Genomic DNA, 15,962 nt, shown 5'->3' on the forward strand with positions numbered 1-15,962 from the left:
TCTCCAGGCTCTTTGTCATAGTCTGTGACTTGCCTGGCCTTTAGACTCCTTTAGTAGACAGTGTCTTAGACCTATCTGTTGATAAAGTGCTATCGCCAATCCGTTAAAGGAGATGTCTCTGGGCAGCAGGTCTGTGCCGGACTTTTTACTAGTTCACTAATGTACTATGGGGGTTTGAGTAAGCGTGTCAGGGAGAAGCAGCATTTGGGCCTCAGAGCTTTGGACACTGCACTGCCCAGCAGCAGGTACTGAGATAGAAGGGAAAGAGGAGGTGGTGGACCCCAGCCTATGGTGATGGGGGTATAGCCTGTGGGGCCCTCAGAATAAGCCAGAACACAGCAGCTGGGCTGGTGGTACTGGGGGCCATTGGAAAAGGACAAGGACAAGGGTGGGGTGTTTGGGAAGTCAGAACATCTGGGTCTCAGAGGTCGAGCTGTGGGCCATTAGAGATAGTTGACAGCTTGTGCTTGTTGGAAAAGTCAACCTAAAGCAGCAGGGGCTCCTGAGTGAAAGCTCAGGGAAGGAAAGCAGGGGTTGGTGAAGATGAGGGAGAGGAATCAGTGGCAGGTCCTAGGACTGTGTTGTGGACTTGCCAGGGGATCATGGTGTTAGTGATGGTGCTGAAAGAGGGATGGATGGTGTCAGCAGTTGATGTGTAAAACATAGAGGGGCCAGACTTGACTTTGAGCATGAGAATTTGGAGGGGCTTACTGGAGATCTAAGAAGAAGTGTCCTGAGACCTGTAAGTAGGAGCCTTCAGAACTGGGGCAGTAAGTAGATCAATTATATCTTCGTATAGAAGTAGTTGTGGTCATGAGGAGAGGGTGGCAGACACCCTCAAGTGTGTAAGGTTGAGGGCCAGGTGAGGAGCCTGGAGACCTGAGTGCTGTAGGAAATAGTTGCCATGTGGTGGAATAGTGTGCATTAAGAACCCTGTGTCCTGGCCAGATGTGACATCCTGCATTGTGGTCTTCAAGGACCAGGGAGCCGCTCTAATTGTGCTCCTGCAGAGACGTGATCATTGGCTACTCAGGGTATTTCAGGATAACTACTCTGTCTTGGAAAAGGGGCTCTTTGGGGGAGAGATGTCACTTGGCCAAGAGGCCCTTCTGGACAGCAGCACTAACTTGGAACAGTAAAGTAAGCACTCAGCCAGTCTGGACAGACAGCTGGCTGGTTTGGGTTTCCCCTCACTTTCTTCAGGAGGCAAGAAAACTAAGAAGATAAATCTAAGTACGGTCCAAGCCCAGGCCAAACTGCTTGGTAGAGCAGACCTGTCTGCATCTTTGGGAATAGGTCTCATCAGATATCTGTTGTGTTGCTTCTCTCTTAACCTGAATGTTCTGAGTGCTGCTGACTGACTGCATGTGTGAAGGTTTGGTGGTTGGACTTGTAGCAGAAGCCACTGGAGCTGATGGCCACCACCAGTGATGCTCAGCTCTTTGTATACCTGTCCTACATATAAATGTTTGGGATACCCTTTTAAAGGTACCTTTGTTTAACATGATTTTCCCCCCTCGTCTACAAACATTGTGAGTGCACAGGTGGCTCCTACGATGCTAATTTCTGTATCTATATTTGACTGTCAACACTGAACCCTTGGATTTCCCTGACTTGGAGCCTAGAAAAAAAGGTCATTGGAAAGCAGGCATCTATCTGGTCTTATTGAGGCTTTCCACAGAAATCTTAGATTCTAGGCTGGGGGTTCAAGTCTTTTTTTAACATTGGCTTATAAAACACTATGTTATGTGTTAACCCAGTAGAATGTTACCATGTGTGTACTGGGACAGAGGCTCCATGAAGCAGAACCATTATGACAATGTGGAGAGTGTTCTAGAAGGTTCTGTTCTGTGGATGATGGTCTACTCTTGCTGACTGAGAACCTGAAAGCCATGGCCCAGAGGGCAGCTTTGTTTATTCCTGTCCCAGCCTGGAGGGCTGTGAGTCCAGGGTGTCCACAAGGAAGGAATGCTCTGCTAGGCTTTGCTTCTGAGACTTTCTTGCCATGGCGTGGTTGATGCCTGAGACCTGAGTGCTGTGCTCCCCTGACGGCCTGCAGTGTGCCCTGTTCCTGACAGGATGCTCCTGCTTTCTGGAATAAAGGCCAAGTAGGATACCAGCTGTGTGTCCAATCCTGGCCCACAAGAAGGCTCTGGAAGTGCTGTGCTACAGTTGAACCAAGTCCAAGGAGTGCCTTCTCCTGATGATCCTTGCTCTGTTCACTAATGGTCTGCAGTAAGCCTGGCTGGCTCTTGATGGGTGCTGATGGTCAGGGGAGGTTCTAGTCACTAGAGGTGGCCATGCGAAAAACACACATTGCTTTATCCCTGAATCTTTCTCACCCATTGTCACTCTCTGGTGTGTGTGCTGCTTAATGTGACTCCAGAACCTCACTCCTATTGTGTTCTGCCACCTCCTTAAACCACATCGACATTCAAAATTACTGGGCCTGCCTTCATGTCGCTGTGCCCTGCACAGTGCACACAGTATGTGAGAAGTATCTGGCTCCAGGGGTTAAGAGACTGTGTAAGCTTCCTCCTGTTCTGTGTGGCTCATGAGTGCTCAGGGATGGCTGCACGGGGTGAGCAGACACCTGGCTGCTCTGCTCTCCGTCCTCCTCCAGCACTACCCATACTCTGAAGGCATCTTATTTTTTGCAGTTTCTCTCAGAACCTCATGGGTCACTTCTATATTCTCAAGGCCTGGCCCCATCCTTGGCTCAAGTCCTGGGCAGGACAAGGACATTTTTGTTTCCAAGGGTCCCTTCGGGTGCCAGTGGCTTAAAGCCACTTGTCCACTTGTTCCGCTGCACAGGTTCCGCCCCTTCTAGTCCTACAAGACAGAGCTTCATGAAGGAAGCTGGCAAGGGCCCTTGCTTAGCTTAAGGTAGACTGTCTGCCTCTCTGCTGTAGATGTGAGATCAGAGCAAGGGCCTATCAACTGTCTTTGCTTCCTGTGGAATTGTGGGCTCTTCCCCCCTCCTCCGCCCCCCAAGACAGGATTTCTCTGTGTAGCTTTGGCTGTCCTGGAACTGTGTAGACCAAGCTGGCCTAGAAATTATAAGATCCTCCTGCCTCTGGTTCCCAAATGCTGGGATTAAAGGTGCACCACAACCACCCTGTGGAGTTTTGAGTGTTCTGACTATCAAGTATCCAGATGCTATGGTGGAGCTGGTGAGAGGTAGTTCGACTTTCTAAACGATTTCTTTCTCATATCCAGTGGCAGAGTTATTTGGGGATGTGAGTGGGTTTTGTAACAATAATCTTAAGCTAATCAAAAGACCTAGGAAAATACTCTATATATGATTACTCCTTGAGATAAGAGCTGTCACTCTGGGGCTCCTTACGGGGCAGGTTCAAGGAAGTGACTGTCAGTAATTTTGGTTTTCCATTGCATTCTGTACAAAGTTTACCCATGTGTCTCCGCTTCTGGGCTGGGGATCTGCCCCAGGACACCTTGAGGGTAAATGGCACATTGTAGTCAGGGTTCTCTAGAGAGAGAGAGAGTGAACCCTCCAGCACCCTCTGGAAATGTGTTGGCTTAACTGGGGCTTCGAGTATGGTAGAAAGGAGTGGAAACTGAGGCAGTCCTGACATACAACCTGTTTGATACAGGGCTTACCATCACATTACCTCTTAGGTGCTGGACCAGAGAGGATGCTGCTGACTCAGGTAGGGCTGCAGACAGCAGAATGCTTTTCTGAGTACTCTTAAGACCAGGAGTGGACTCAGTGCCTGAATTTGAACTGAGTTTAGGTGGCCTCCTTGGCTTTGACTGCATGCAGTTCTACACTGGAAGTTGCCTGCCTCAGCCCAGGAGTTCTTAACTAGCACCCCTGTTCTACCTGTTCCTAACTTTCTTAGAAACACAAGGAACCTGGGTATCAGTTGAGGGTGCTCCTGAGCCAGTGTTGGGTGAGAGGCTCATTTCTAGGAATCAGTCAGGTTGAGGAAGTTGGACACAGCTAAAAATTGGTGCCAAGGCCTGAAGGTCTAAGTCTTCAGCCATAGGTTCAATAGGCATGGCTGTTAGGTGACAGTTCCCCTACCCTAAGCTGTGATCTGATTTCCTACCATGCCCTTTCTTGTCAGTATCATTATTTGCAAAGTAGAGGTGAGACTGTCTCCTCTTGGGGTTGTAGTAAGGAGGTAGGCCTCATGGAAGAGCAAGGGTGCCCCTGGGTCACTCTGCAGCTTCACATGTACCCCTGTGTCTCTGTAAGGACCCTTGTGGGTTTGTCCTGAAGCACCCGCTATTGTGGAAAGGGCCTGCACTCCTCCACACATCTCCCTGGAGCTTCCGTTCTTTTCATATCTAACCTTATACAAACTCAGATAAACATGACTATACAGAAATATCTGCGGAAGTTGTGAAGTCTGAACAGGAAGGATTATCCCTTCTGTGCACATGTGTTACGAAGAAATAGATGCTCACAGCTCTGGGGTTATTATCTTGAAAACCCATGGCACTGGTACAGCAGCACAGAAATGCATTGCTATGCAATAGTTGGCCTCAGCCCTGAAAGAGTCTTGCTTGTGCAGTTCAGCATTTGTAGTGGCCTGGTGGAGGGAGCACAGAAACATTTCTTTTTGGAGTCTGTCTTCTCACTATGGTAAGAGCACCAGAAGGTTCTGGGAAAACCAAGGGACTTCACTGTATGCCTTACTTCTGTACATAGTCACTGGCTGGGAGCAAGATGGAGCCTTAAGTCATAGAGAGGATGTGTGTTTGGGCCCAAAGAACAGGGGAGGGCTATCTGCATACATCAGCCCTCCTTTTCCATCCAGTTCTGCAGGACCAGGGCCAACTTGGCATCAACCCCTGACTGTGGCTGAGCCAAATGGCTCAGCATCCCATGGAAGTGCCGTCCAGCTCCTTTTCAATGACTTGACTCTGAATGTGGCTTGAAATCTAGCTAAGCGTTTACAAATTCTGGGCAAAAAAGGAGAGAGAAGAGAGGGGAGGCACCGCCTCCAGGCACCTGAGCTGGGAGAAGAGAGCATAAAGGGACTGCTGAGAACTGAAGGTCTGAGCGTTAGAGGCGCGTGCAGCCAAGAGCAGACGACAGGAGAGGGAGCTGTGCGTTGATGGCAATAGCTGGCCTCTGACCTAAACACAGGGGCTTTGGGAAGCATGTTACTGAGATGTCTGCCGGAGTCCACAGGCTGAAGATGTGAAGGTTTGCCAGGCACAGAGAAATCACTCAGTATTAATAATCTCAGAGTCCCTCCTTGCCAGCACTTTACTGTCTCTGAGAACTATGGCTGCTCTGCATGACAGATAGGGAAGGGATGTGTGAGGTACACTGTGAACATTGACAGGAAACACTCAGTTATGACCATGTGAAAACACATGGAAGAGCAGGCCTTCCACAAGCCAGGGGACAGGCCTCAGAAGAAGCTGTGCAACCCTGCTCACACCTTAATCTTAGGAAGACACCAACTTGTGTGGAAATAGATGTCCTTATTTAAACACAAACAAGACAAAACAAAATGCCCCCAAACAAAAAGACAAACAAGCAGGCCGACTCACCTATCCTTTTCTGACCCTGAGGGAAGTCACCAGGGCTGAGACTTGGATGAGGAGGTATGAGACAAGAAAGATTTTATTTAAAAGACAAATATAAAGGTAAAATAATACTCTAAGCTGTAATCATTGCACTGTCTTACAGAACAAATGGTAAAGCTAACTGTGAGGTCAGGAAGACTTTTCTATGTGCAGTGCAGACTGGGAGCAGTTTGATGGCTTCACTTTCTGATCCTGGTGGTCTTTTCTTGACTTGGGGCTTTCTACACAGACTATTCACACAACTGTGTGACTGGCACAGCACTTTCCTTTGAGCTGCCGGTCAATACGCGTATCACTTGAATGTCCAACTTTCAGCACATAACACATCTCAAACTTAGAGTATAACAGTTTCATTCTTGGGCTGGCTCAGCTGGTGACCTTCTATCTTGGGTTTCTCCTTTGCTTCCCCACAGCTGCCCAGGTCATACCTGATTTGGGCCAGCTCTCCTGCTCTCTCTTTGCTCTGTGCCCAAAATCATGACAACAGCTGTCTGGGTCATTTGTCCAATCTGCATCCTCTCCAGGAGCTGTCAGCATGCTGCTCCTCCGGTCCCTCCCAGTTCACTCAGGATAAAGTCCAAAGCCTGTAGAACAGCCTAGCAGGCCCTGCTCATTCTGGGCCCATGTTCTTGCCCAGACAGCCGTTCTCTAGTTCCTGGTTTGCCTCATCCACTGGCATAATTCATCAGCGTGCTGCCCTCATAGGCAGTTGTCATGAACTCTGCCTCAGGTGTGGGAGCATCCCTGGAGCTCCTCTCCTGGGCACCTGCTTCCTCTTCAGGTGGATGGAGATGCCTCTCCTCAGCAGTGTGTTCTTTCCTTATGACCTAATGTAGAATAGCATGCATAGTCCAAAACCTCTGACAATCCTTTCCTATCCTTAAACCCTTCTGTGTGTGTTTGTCCCTTCTGCTCCTGAGTTGTCTATCTGTTCAGTGTTTTCTATCTTCATCGCCGACGAGCAGCAACTAGCATACAGCAGGTTTCAAGAAGGTGTGTATGACCTAGGACTTTGACCCCTGACACAGGACAATGGCAAGTTTGGGGCCATCTTAGTCTACTTTTTTCTTTTTAAAGATGTGCCCAGGGTTCTGGAGAGATGGCTTAGTGGTTAAGAGCACATACTACTCTTCCAGAGGACCCAAGTTTGGTTCCTAGCACCCACATCACATGGTTCACAGCCACTTGTAACTTTAGCTCCAAGGAGACCCAGCGCCTCTGGCTTCCACCTATACTCATGTGCACATACCCACACACATAATTTAAAATATTAGAAACAAATCTTGAGGGAAGGGAATGATGCCTGACGAGCTATTTTGAATCAGAAGGCATGGGTTCACAGCCATTCTCAGGAAGACATGGCCTTGCTGTTTCCAGTGCTGACTCATAACTGCTTAAAGGAGTTGATGACATCCACATGTAAATATAAATGTTTTATGCTATATGAGAAAAGAAAGAATCAAGTTTACCTTGTGGATTTTGTGGGAAAATATGTTGCTCTTTTTAGCCCCATCAATTTTTAAGGAGGCAGGAGACATGGTTCCCACCTGTGATCTGGTCCCTGTGTGTGGGAGGTGTGGGTTAGTTTCTGCATTCTCATGTTTAGTTGTTTTTATACAGAGTACTACTTTATAACTCAGGATGACCTAGACTTGCCGTCTTCCTGCCTGAGCCTCCTGAGGGTTAGGATTACGCATATATACCACCATACCCAGGTTTCTCACTTTATAACTAACAGAGCACCTGCTCTGGACCCACCTAGTGACATAGGCACAATCTAGGTTAGAAGTGCTTGATCCTGGGGCACAGTTGTACTCTAGCACAGTTATTAGGTAGTTTGGATTGTGATTATCATTTGTGTATGAGTGCATACACTGTGTGGGCCAGAGGTCAACTCTAGGGGCCATTCCTCAGAAGCCTTTTTTGTTTGTTTGTTTGTTTATTTTTGTTTTGTTTTGCTTTTTGTTTTTTGAGACAGAGTTTCTCTGTGTAATAGCCCTGGCTGTTGTCCTGGATGCACTTTGTAGACCAGGCTGGCCTCGAACTCACAGCGATCCACCTGCCTCTGCCTCCCAAGTGCTGGGATTAAAGGCGTGCGCCACCACTCCCAGCCTCAACTTGCTTTTAAAGACAGGGTTTCTCACTGGCCTGGAGTTCATCAGCTAGACTGGTCAGGTTAGTCAGCGAGCCCCAGGGATCTGCTTGTCTTTGCCACTTGAGATTTCAGGTGCGTGCTAGTGCGCCTGGGTGCTGCCATCAAACTCAGGTCCTCACTTCTCCACTGAGAGCACCTTTCATTTGATGGTTTCTATTATTAAAGTATAAGGTCAGTTTTATTGAGAAAGCCAGGCATAGTGACATACAACTGTTATCCCATCACACAGAGGTTGTAACAGGAGAATCACGAATTTTAAACAGAATTAAGCAGAATCTAGTCTGCTGTGTAACTAGATTCTGTCTAAAGAAACCAAACAATAACAACAGGAAAATTGACACCTTGCTGCTTTGCTGACTCCTACTAGAAGGACTACTCTCTTCTCCTTCTCCCTGTTCTCATTCCCTGGTCCAAGCTCTACTGAGGTATATACCTCAGTATGCAGCACCTGTTTCAGCAAGCACATGCTAGGTGATTGGTAGACATCTGCTACAAGTAGAGCTTATCCAGTATCCATGATACAGAGGCTGTGTGGTGTTTGATAACACATGGATGCTGCCAGTGCTGTTTTGTGTAAAATGTAAATTCGCATTCAAAGTGATTGCAGGCCAGTGTCCTCCACACTTTGTAAAAGGCATGGTGTTGCACATGCTTTATGCATCCCAAACCTGAGAGCTCCCTCTCTCCCCAGGATCTTCACCTTGTATAGTAAGTCCCTGCCCTTGGACCTGGCCTGCCGCATCTGGGATGTGTTCTGTCGAGACGGGGAGGAATTTCTCTTTCGCACAGCTCTGGGCATCCTGAAGCTATTCGAGGATATCCTAACCAGGATGGACTTCATCCACAGTGCCCAGTTTCTGACCAGGCTGCCTGAGGACCTTCCAGCAGATGAAGTGTTCGCAGCCATCTCCACAGTCCAGATGCAGAGCCGGAACAAGAAATGGGCACAGGTAAGCAAGTATGTGGCACAGCCAGGATACTGAAGCAATGTGCTACTCAGTGATTCGTTTTAAAAGAGGGCTGTCTTTGGACATGGTGCTCAGGCTGGAGGTATGTGGCCTGGCTCATGTCTGGGTTTCTGACAGCTGGAGGGGTGTGCGTAGGAAGACTGCACCCATTCTGTAGCATCAGCACTTCTAGGCACATCTGTAGGACAGTGCATATGCCACAGTGAGCATGTGCAGGTCAGCAGACAACTAAGGGGAATTGGTTCTCTCCTTCCAGTGTGTGAGTCCCAGGATTGAACTCAGGTTTTATTGTTGTTTGGTTGGTTGGTTTGTTTTGTGTTTAGAGACAGGGTTTCTCTGTGTAGCCCTGGCTTTCCTGGAACTCACAGAGATCCTCCTGCCTCTGCCACCCTGCGTGGTGAGATTAAAGGTATGTCCGGCCCAAGGCATAGACATTTCTTGAATGCTTTAAAGTTGACTTTTGGTGAGGTTTGCACATACCTGAAAACACGGACTTGCATGCTTTATGTGGATGAATTGCCTATGAATTATAGTCTAGCAAAGCAATTAAAGAGGTGTGCTCAGTTCATGTAGGAGCAGGACTGACTGTGCTGCCATCAGCGATCCAGGGGCAGAAGGGAGCCTCTCTTTGACTGATAAAGAACAGTGTGAATAGCAACATGGGGTCATGGCCCTAAAGTTATTAAGAAGTTCAAGATGGTGGAAACAGACCTGAAGCTAAGGAGAGTCCCTTTGAAAGCTGTGTGGGGCCTATGTAAGGGTTTTTAGCATCTTCCCAGCCTATTGCCTATAGTGGCTTTTTGAATCCGTGGAAAGGCAGGCCTTTCCTCAGAGGCAGCACTGCCCTTCCCTGACTTCCTGCTCACACAGGAAGCTGCTGCTCCTCTGTGTTGTTTCCAGAGCTAGAAGGGCACATGCCTCACTCCTCACCCTGCTGCTGCACATGAACAGCATGCAGAAGGAAGGATTCAGTCCAGCCTTTGCTTCTTGTGTTCTAGGCACTAGGTTAAAACTAGATCATGGACTATTCACGTGAAACATTTTCTTACTAATGAACACATACAGCTCAGTTCTCACAGGGACCTGCACATTCTTTTCAACTGTCTTTGAGTTTATGGTAGAGCAAGTTTTCAAAACAAGAGAATGTTTGGGCTTGGTTGGCAATCCTGTTCTTTTGAAGGTTAAGGGTATTTTGTCTGCTATTGCTCCTTTAATGCAGTTTACTTGAAACCCTCTTAGTAAGTCCTGATAACTTGGGCTACAAGGTAAGTCCTGTGCCTGTGCTATTGAGATCCCGTGGTTTTGAAGATGGAGAGCCTTTAGGTGTGTTTGACAGGGGCCACTGGCTTCCTGACTGTAGATGAGATGTTGGGTTGAAGGCGATGGCAACCCTGCCTCACAGAGTGCTGTGCTTGGCATGCAGTGGGTGTTCAGCACAGAGCCTTTGGCTGTGGGATGCTGTTTAAAGGTGTCAGCCGAGAGCTGGGAGAGCAGAGGAAAGAGCAGTCACCTCAAGACTGTCACATCTCTGGCCAACTTCTTGGTGAAAGGGACTGGCTGTATATGCAACATAGAGCACAGGGTCCTGTTAGTGTCCTGCAGGGAAGCCTGGGCCTCAGTGCTGTGTTCAGGGGCTATGAGGCAGGCTTGTGGGGGTGCGAGTTGTTGCGTGGCTGCTGTTTTTCTACTGTTCCTATGAGATTCTCAGGTCAGTGTGGCCTATGAACCTGACAATAGCTGTCTTCTCTGATTCTAGGTGCTGTCTGCGCTGCAGAAAGACAGCCGGGAAATGGAGAAAGGAAGCCCATCCCTCAGACACTGAGGCTCATGGGTAACTCCCACTTGTCACTGAAGCAGAGCTCCACATGGCACCTGTGTGCTTTCAGACTGAAGCCTGGGAAGATCAGGGGCTCTTTTCATGTTGGATTTTTGATGCTGGAGTTGGCCTTAAAACAAAACAGCTCTTAAAGAATTACATCCAGGCTTAGCCTTAAGCAGCTCAGTCGACCCATGCACTGGCATTGGTCATGGCTAGCCACTTCATTTTCCATGCGGGCTCAAGAAAGGGCAGGCTGTCTCCTTGGTCCTTGATTCCAGCAGCAGTTAATTAAATTGTGATGCTATTATGCCAACTACTGGAAGGTACATTACAATCTTTCTTAGCCAAGATGCATGAGAAATGTTATTAGGAAACCTCAGAGATGTTATTGGCTCATATGTTGGATAAGAAAGGGATTCCTTATTTAGTTACCAAGAGATGAAGGGTGTGTTTTAAATCTCCCTACCAAGGACGGTGTAAGGAAGCTGGACCCTTGTAGAGTAGTTGCTGGTGAGTGTTCATAGGCTCCGGAAAATCCACCTGACCTTTGTGTTGACATTTGACCCTGTTGCCTTGACAATTGATAGCAAGGAGGCTGAGAGTTCGCATTAGGATTCCACTCTCCAAAGCAGCACTTCTTGCATCTTGGTAGCCACGGAGGTTGGAGCAGGGGAGCCTCACAATGAGAAGGGATAGAGACAAGTTCTGCAGAGAAAGGGGTAGGAAGAGCCTGCAAAGTTTGCCCTTACCTGGGCGTGGCAGCCTCGGAAACACTACTGGGTAGGAGATGGTTTCCTTGCTTTAGCTGAATGTCCCTTTTTGCCTTTGTCACCTGAGTATCTGGATCCCTTCTAAATGCCAGTGATTCTCTCCTGTCCCCACCTGGCTTTAGAAAATAAGTGTCATACACTGGTGTGAGCACCAAAGAGTAAGGCAGTCTTCCAGCTTCTCAGTGTCATGAGCTTTTCCCTGGTCCATCTGATTTATCTCAGCTTGCTGGTGAGGTTGATGTTCTAGATTTTCCTTGACTTAAGAACTTTGTGTAAGAAATTTGATTATCCAAATTCACAGAAATGAACAGTTTTTGCGTAAAATAGTATCTGTGGAAACTGGTTCCCTCCTGATAATCCACTGGCATGTTGGTTCCTGAGGGTGCCCAGGGTTGAGAACTTACTTTCCAGCACATGCCTGTGTGGTCTATTGTCCATAGCCCTCTGCAGCCATTCCTACCACTCCCAGAAGTCACCCTTCCCATTGTCCTAGTTTCTGACAGCCACTTGGGACTGTTCCCATGTGGCAGGGAGATGTGGACCAGCCTCATGGCGCTGTGTTTGCATGGGCTCCCTTCATCTGCTGTGCCTGTTGGTAATAGTCCAGTGCATCAGCAGGCTGTCATATTCATGCTGTTCACCCCATGGCACTATTTTTCTTTTTTCTGGAGTCTCCTTTGTAGTCTTGTGGCTTCTCCTGGGACGCTATAGCGCACCCTCCATGTAGCTCTCTGCCTTATTGTGAAAGGCTGATGTCTGACCTCTTGGAGGAGGATGTCTTCACCCATCGTCCAGTAGCCTCCAGACCCAGCCATTCTTGACATCAGATACTGAATGTAGCCCAGGCCCAGCTGGCTATGAGAAGCAGACTACCCAGCCCTGTCTGCTGTCCTTCTCTGCGTATGTACTTACTTTCTTCTGTAACATGGGCATCTGTTCTCTCAAGATGTATATATTTTCTTACTGTACATAAAGACATTCCTTACTTCATACATAAAGTGTTGTACAAGGGGACTTGGGCATCTTGTTGTGAATGCCACTGTGGAATTCTCTGTGTGTTCACAACCCAGTTCTTAACTTTGACATAAATCTGTGGACATGCATGAAGTTCTTAAATAAGACTCCATGCTAGCCAAGCACTGACTGCAACTCTAGTCCAAGCAAGGTTTTTCATACCCTGTTTGGGGCTCCTGGGAGCCTGATGGGCCCTCCTTAGAGGTTATACAGTTCCAAGTTCCTCTACTTTGAGGGCTTCTCTCATACTCCTGTTTTGGCAAACTGGAAACTGACCCTGCAGAGGTCTGCACCTCCCACCTCACTTGCCATTGACTTTCAGTCCCAAACTAGAGGGTGCTGGGCAGCTGGCGCTCCAGAGGGAGCTTGCAGGAGAGGCTTCCTGTCACCTTGGGAGCAGTGCTCACTTCAAAGGTAACTGCTCAGTTTGTGACTATTTTTAAACAGTTTGCCAATAGGAAACTCCTGATAACACTTGCTACATATCATGTTTTAATTGCTTGTACAGTTAACCTTTAATTTTGTTTAGTAAAGTGTATCAAACTAGGACTTTTTGAATTGTAAATATGTGGTTTTATTAAAATAAAGTCATGTAAAATTGTTACTTATGTTCACTGGGTACTCTGGTTTAAAGCTGACGTCCTTGCTTTGAAGTGTAGCAGAAAGTATTTTAAAATGTACTCAGGGTTTGTGAAACACAAAACAGGGTAGTTCCTCTCCTCAGGGGACTCCACAGTTCAGCATGTCCTCTCCAAGTTGTGGAGATCCCAGCTGTGCTGCACTTCCTGAAGCCTGCTGCCTTGACCTCCCACTGTAAGTCTGTGTTCCCATGAGAACAAGCAACCACATTTATTTATTCCACACCAGCTGCTGAGCCAAGACTCTTCACACTCTGAAGCTTTTAAAGCTGGGGACAGAGGGGGTGAGCTCCTTCCTGTGAGCCACTTAGGAAAGTAGCTATGTGTGTAGTACGGTCCACAGGCTACTTAGAGCCAGGCAGGACAGACGCTTGTATATGTCACTCTCCTTTCAGACCCCCACTGCCATCACCTCCAAGCCTCCTGAGGCTGCTGGGAGATTGCCTAATGTGGTATAGCCTCCGGCAGGGGCAGACACAAGGCCCACCTTCCCTGCTAAACCAATTGTGTCATTCTCTAAGCCACTCATCTTTTCAGGTGGTAAGGTGAGGTGATAGCACGTGGGGTTACTGAGGGCTGGGCTGCTTTAGCCATACCAGGCTCTGGGCCAAGTGTTCTACATGGATTATTAATCTCCACAGCAGCCCCATTTGATGAAAATGATACCAAATGCTTGTTTATGCTCCTACAGCAGATGCGTAGCAGAGCTGGCATCCATAGCACTCCTGAGAGAAATACTGGCTCCAGAATGCTTTCTGGAGATGCCGTGCTTGCTTTGGGCCTTCTGGAGCCCAAGCACAGGGCTGGGTGTGGTCTAGATTTCTCATGCCTTCCAGTATTAACTGTGTGCGTTGCTGGATGCCTTCAGTATGCAGCCAGCTGTTCAGAAACCTTGTCATGAGCCTGTCTGAAGAGCGGGAGCTGCTGCGCTAGTGGTCAGCAGCAGGAGTAAAGTGACATTACTGAACCTTGAACAGAGCTTTCAAGTGGACAAGGCTGAGGGCCTGCCCAGCAGAGGGCAGCCTTACAGTCTAAAACCAGCTCTTAGATGGGACCTCATCAAGACCTAGAAGTGCTTGGACTTGAACGGAAATGAGTAGATACACTTTGTGGGGGACTAAATATGCTGTGAAATATTTGGTGTTATTCAGGCCTGCTACCCAAGGGACATGGCCATGACATAGAATGTCTGTATATCTCTTCTGTCAGAAGTGCCCACAACCCCCCCCCCCACACACACACACAGCTAGCTCATTGATGTGCTGCTCCCTGGTTGCCTTAAATCAGCTAACAGTGCCCTCTCACCCTAGAATTCCTGTGCCTTGCAGGGAGTTTTGTGTGGCCCGAGGGAACTACCTTCTCTCCAAATAGCTTCTTGTCCCTGCTCTAGAGTTCCAGTAGACACTACTCCTAACCAGACATACGCCTAGGCTGCAGGGAGTTTGGCAGAGCAAGAGCAGAGTGCTGGAACTGGATCTCATGGTCAGTGGTTAGCCATCGGCATTTACAAGCTCTGTGATCTTGGAGAATTCACTGAAATTCTCTAAACCTTTTTCTCCCCTTGTAACTCAAGGTTTAGAGACCTAGCTCCTTTCCTCTGGCTTATGGAGAATTAGTAAGAGACTGAACTGCCCCCTAAATCCATGAACATTCTCCAGGCAGCTATGTTAGTGCCCTTAGTCTATTACCTTTTAGTGTCTTGTGTATGTGAGAGGATGGGGAGGGGAAAGACGGTCTTTGTAACTCATGATACTGGAATTACAAGCCCAACTTAAACTGGTATATGGCTGTACATTTTCCAGTTCAGTGCTGGGAAGCCAACTCAAGGCCTTGTTCATGATACACTAAGACTCTGCCCCTGGGCTGTATTCCCAAGACTTTTAGTATTTTCTGCTTGTGAATTTATGAATTAAAAAGTGTTCCTAGGGCTGGAGAGATGGCTCAGCGGTTAAGAGCACTGTCTGCTCTTCCAGAGGTCCTGAATTCAATCCCCAGCAACCACATGGTGGCTCACAACCATCTATACCCTCTAAAGCCTTCTTCCGGTAGACAGGTGTACATGCAGACACAGCACTCATATACATAAAATAAAATCTTTAAAAACGAAAGTGTTCCTAGCCAGGCGTGGTGGCGCACGCCTTTAATCCCAGCACTTGGCAGGAAGAGGCAGGTGGATTGCTGGGAGTTCGAGGCTGGTCTACAAAGTGAGTCTAGGACAGCCAAGGCTACACAGAGAAACTCTGTCTTGAAAAAAAAATCAAACAACAACAAAAACACAAAAAAAAATGTTCCTTTGTGTAAGATCAGGGTACAGAAAAGCACAAAGGGAAAATTCCTCTTTTTACCACTCAAAAAAAGGTCTTTCTTCCTCCTTCCCTCCCTCCCACCCTTTTTCTTTCGCTTTTAAATGCTTCTCCATTTCATAGGACTTAGACAGGTGTCCATCCTTTAGCCAGTTCACAGTTGGGCATTTGTGTCTTCTAAATATACTTGTCATTTTATTAATCTAGGATGGTGGTGCACACCTTTAATCCCAGCACCTAGGAGGCACAAAGATAGAGGCAGGCAGGCCTCTGAGCCAGGGTTCATTCAGCCTGGTCTACAGAGCTAGTTTCAAAACAGCCAGGGCTACATAGGGAGACCTTGTCTTGAAAAAAGAAAACAGAAATAAAAATTGAAAAACTAGGGAGTGCAATTTTGTTAAAATATGTACATATTTTGTCATTAAATTAAAATAAGGATAATTTGAGAGGGAGACAGCTGATTTGCTCTGAGGTGCTTTCCTTTCATGGAATCTATGTCACTTGCACTCTGGAACCTTCTGAGGCTAAATACATGAGCAGTGCTGAGCTGGAATACATTAACTCTGATACTTTATGGACAGGTAGCTCATACCAGTGGCAAAACCCTAAATTATATCTGCAGATGAACTTACACTCAACCTATTTCTACTTACATAATTTAAGAATCTTAATTGTGGCAAGTCACCAAAATAAAGTTTCCTTTTCCAATATTTTGGGCTGTCCCTGA

At 47.5% G+C, this 15,962-nt stretch overlaps 1 protein-coding gene across 6 annotated transcripts in view; it reads left to right on the forward strand.

Moving 5' to 3' along the window:
• Nucleotides 1-12,902, forward strand: part of TBC1D14 (TBC1 domain family member 14) — a 100,786-nt gene extending 87,884 nt beyond the window's left edge. For all 6 annotated transcript variants that reach the window (XM_084797471.1, XM_084797473.1, XM_084797472.1 and 3 more), the window contains 2 exons: nt 8,415-8,673; nt 10,448-12,902. In XM_084797471.1, coding sequence (XP_084653597.1) covers nt 8,415-8,673; nt 10,448-10,513 — 325 coding nt within the window. In that variant the 3' untranslated portion in view covers nt 10,514-12,902. The remainder of the gene's footprint in view (nt 1-8,414; nt 8,674-10,447) is intronic.
• Nucleotides 12,903-15,962: the final 3,060 nt, after the last annotated feature.

This window comes from Acomys minous (assembly GCF_964271855.1).
Source record: "Acomys minous genome assembly, chromosome: 10".
In the NCBI taxonomy this organism is placed as follows: Eukaryota; Metazoa; Chordata; class Mammalia; order Rodentia; family Muridae; genus Acomys; species Acomys minous.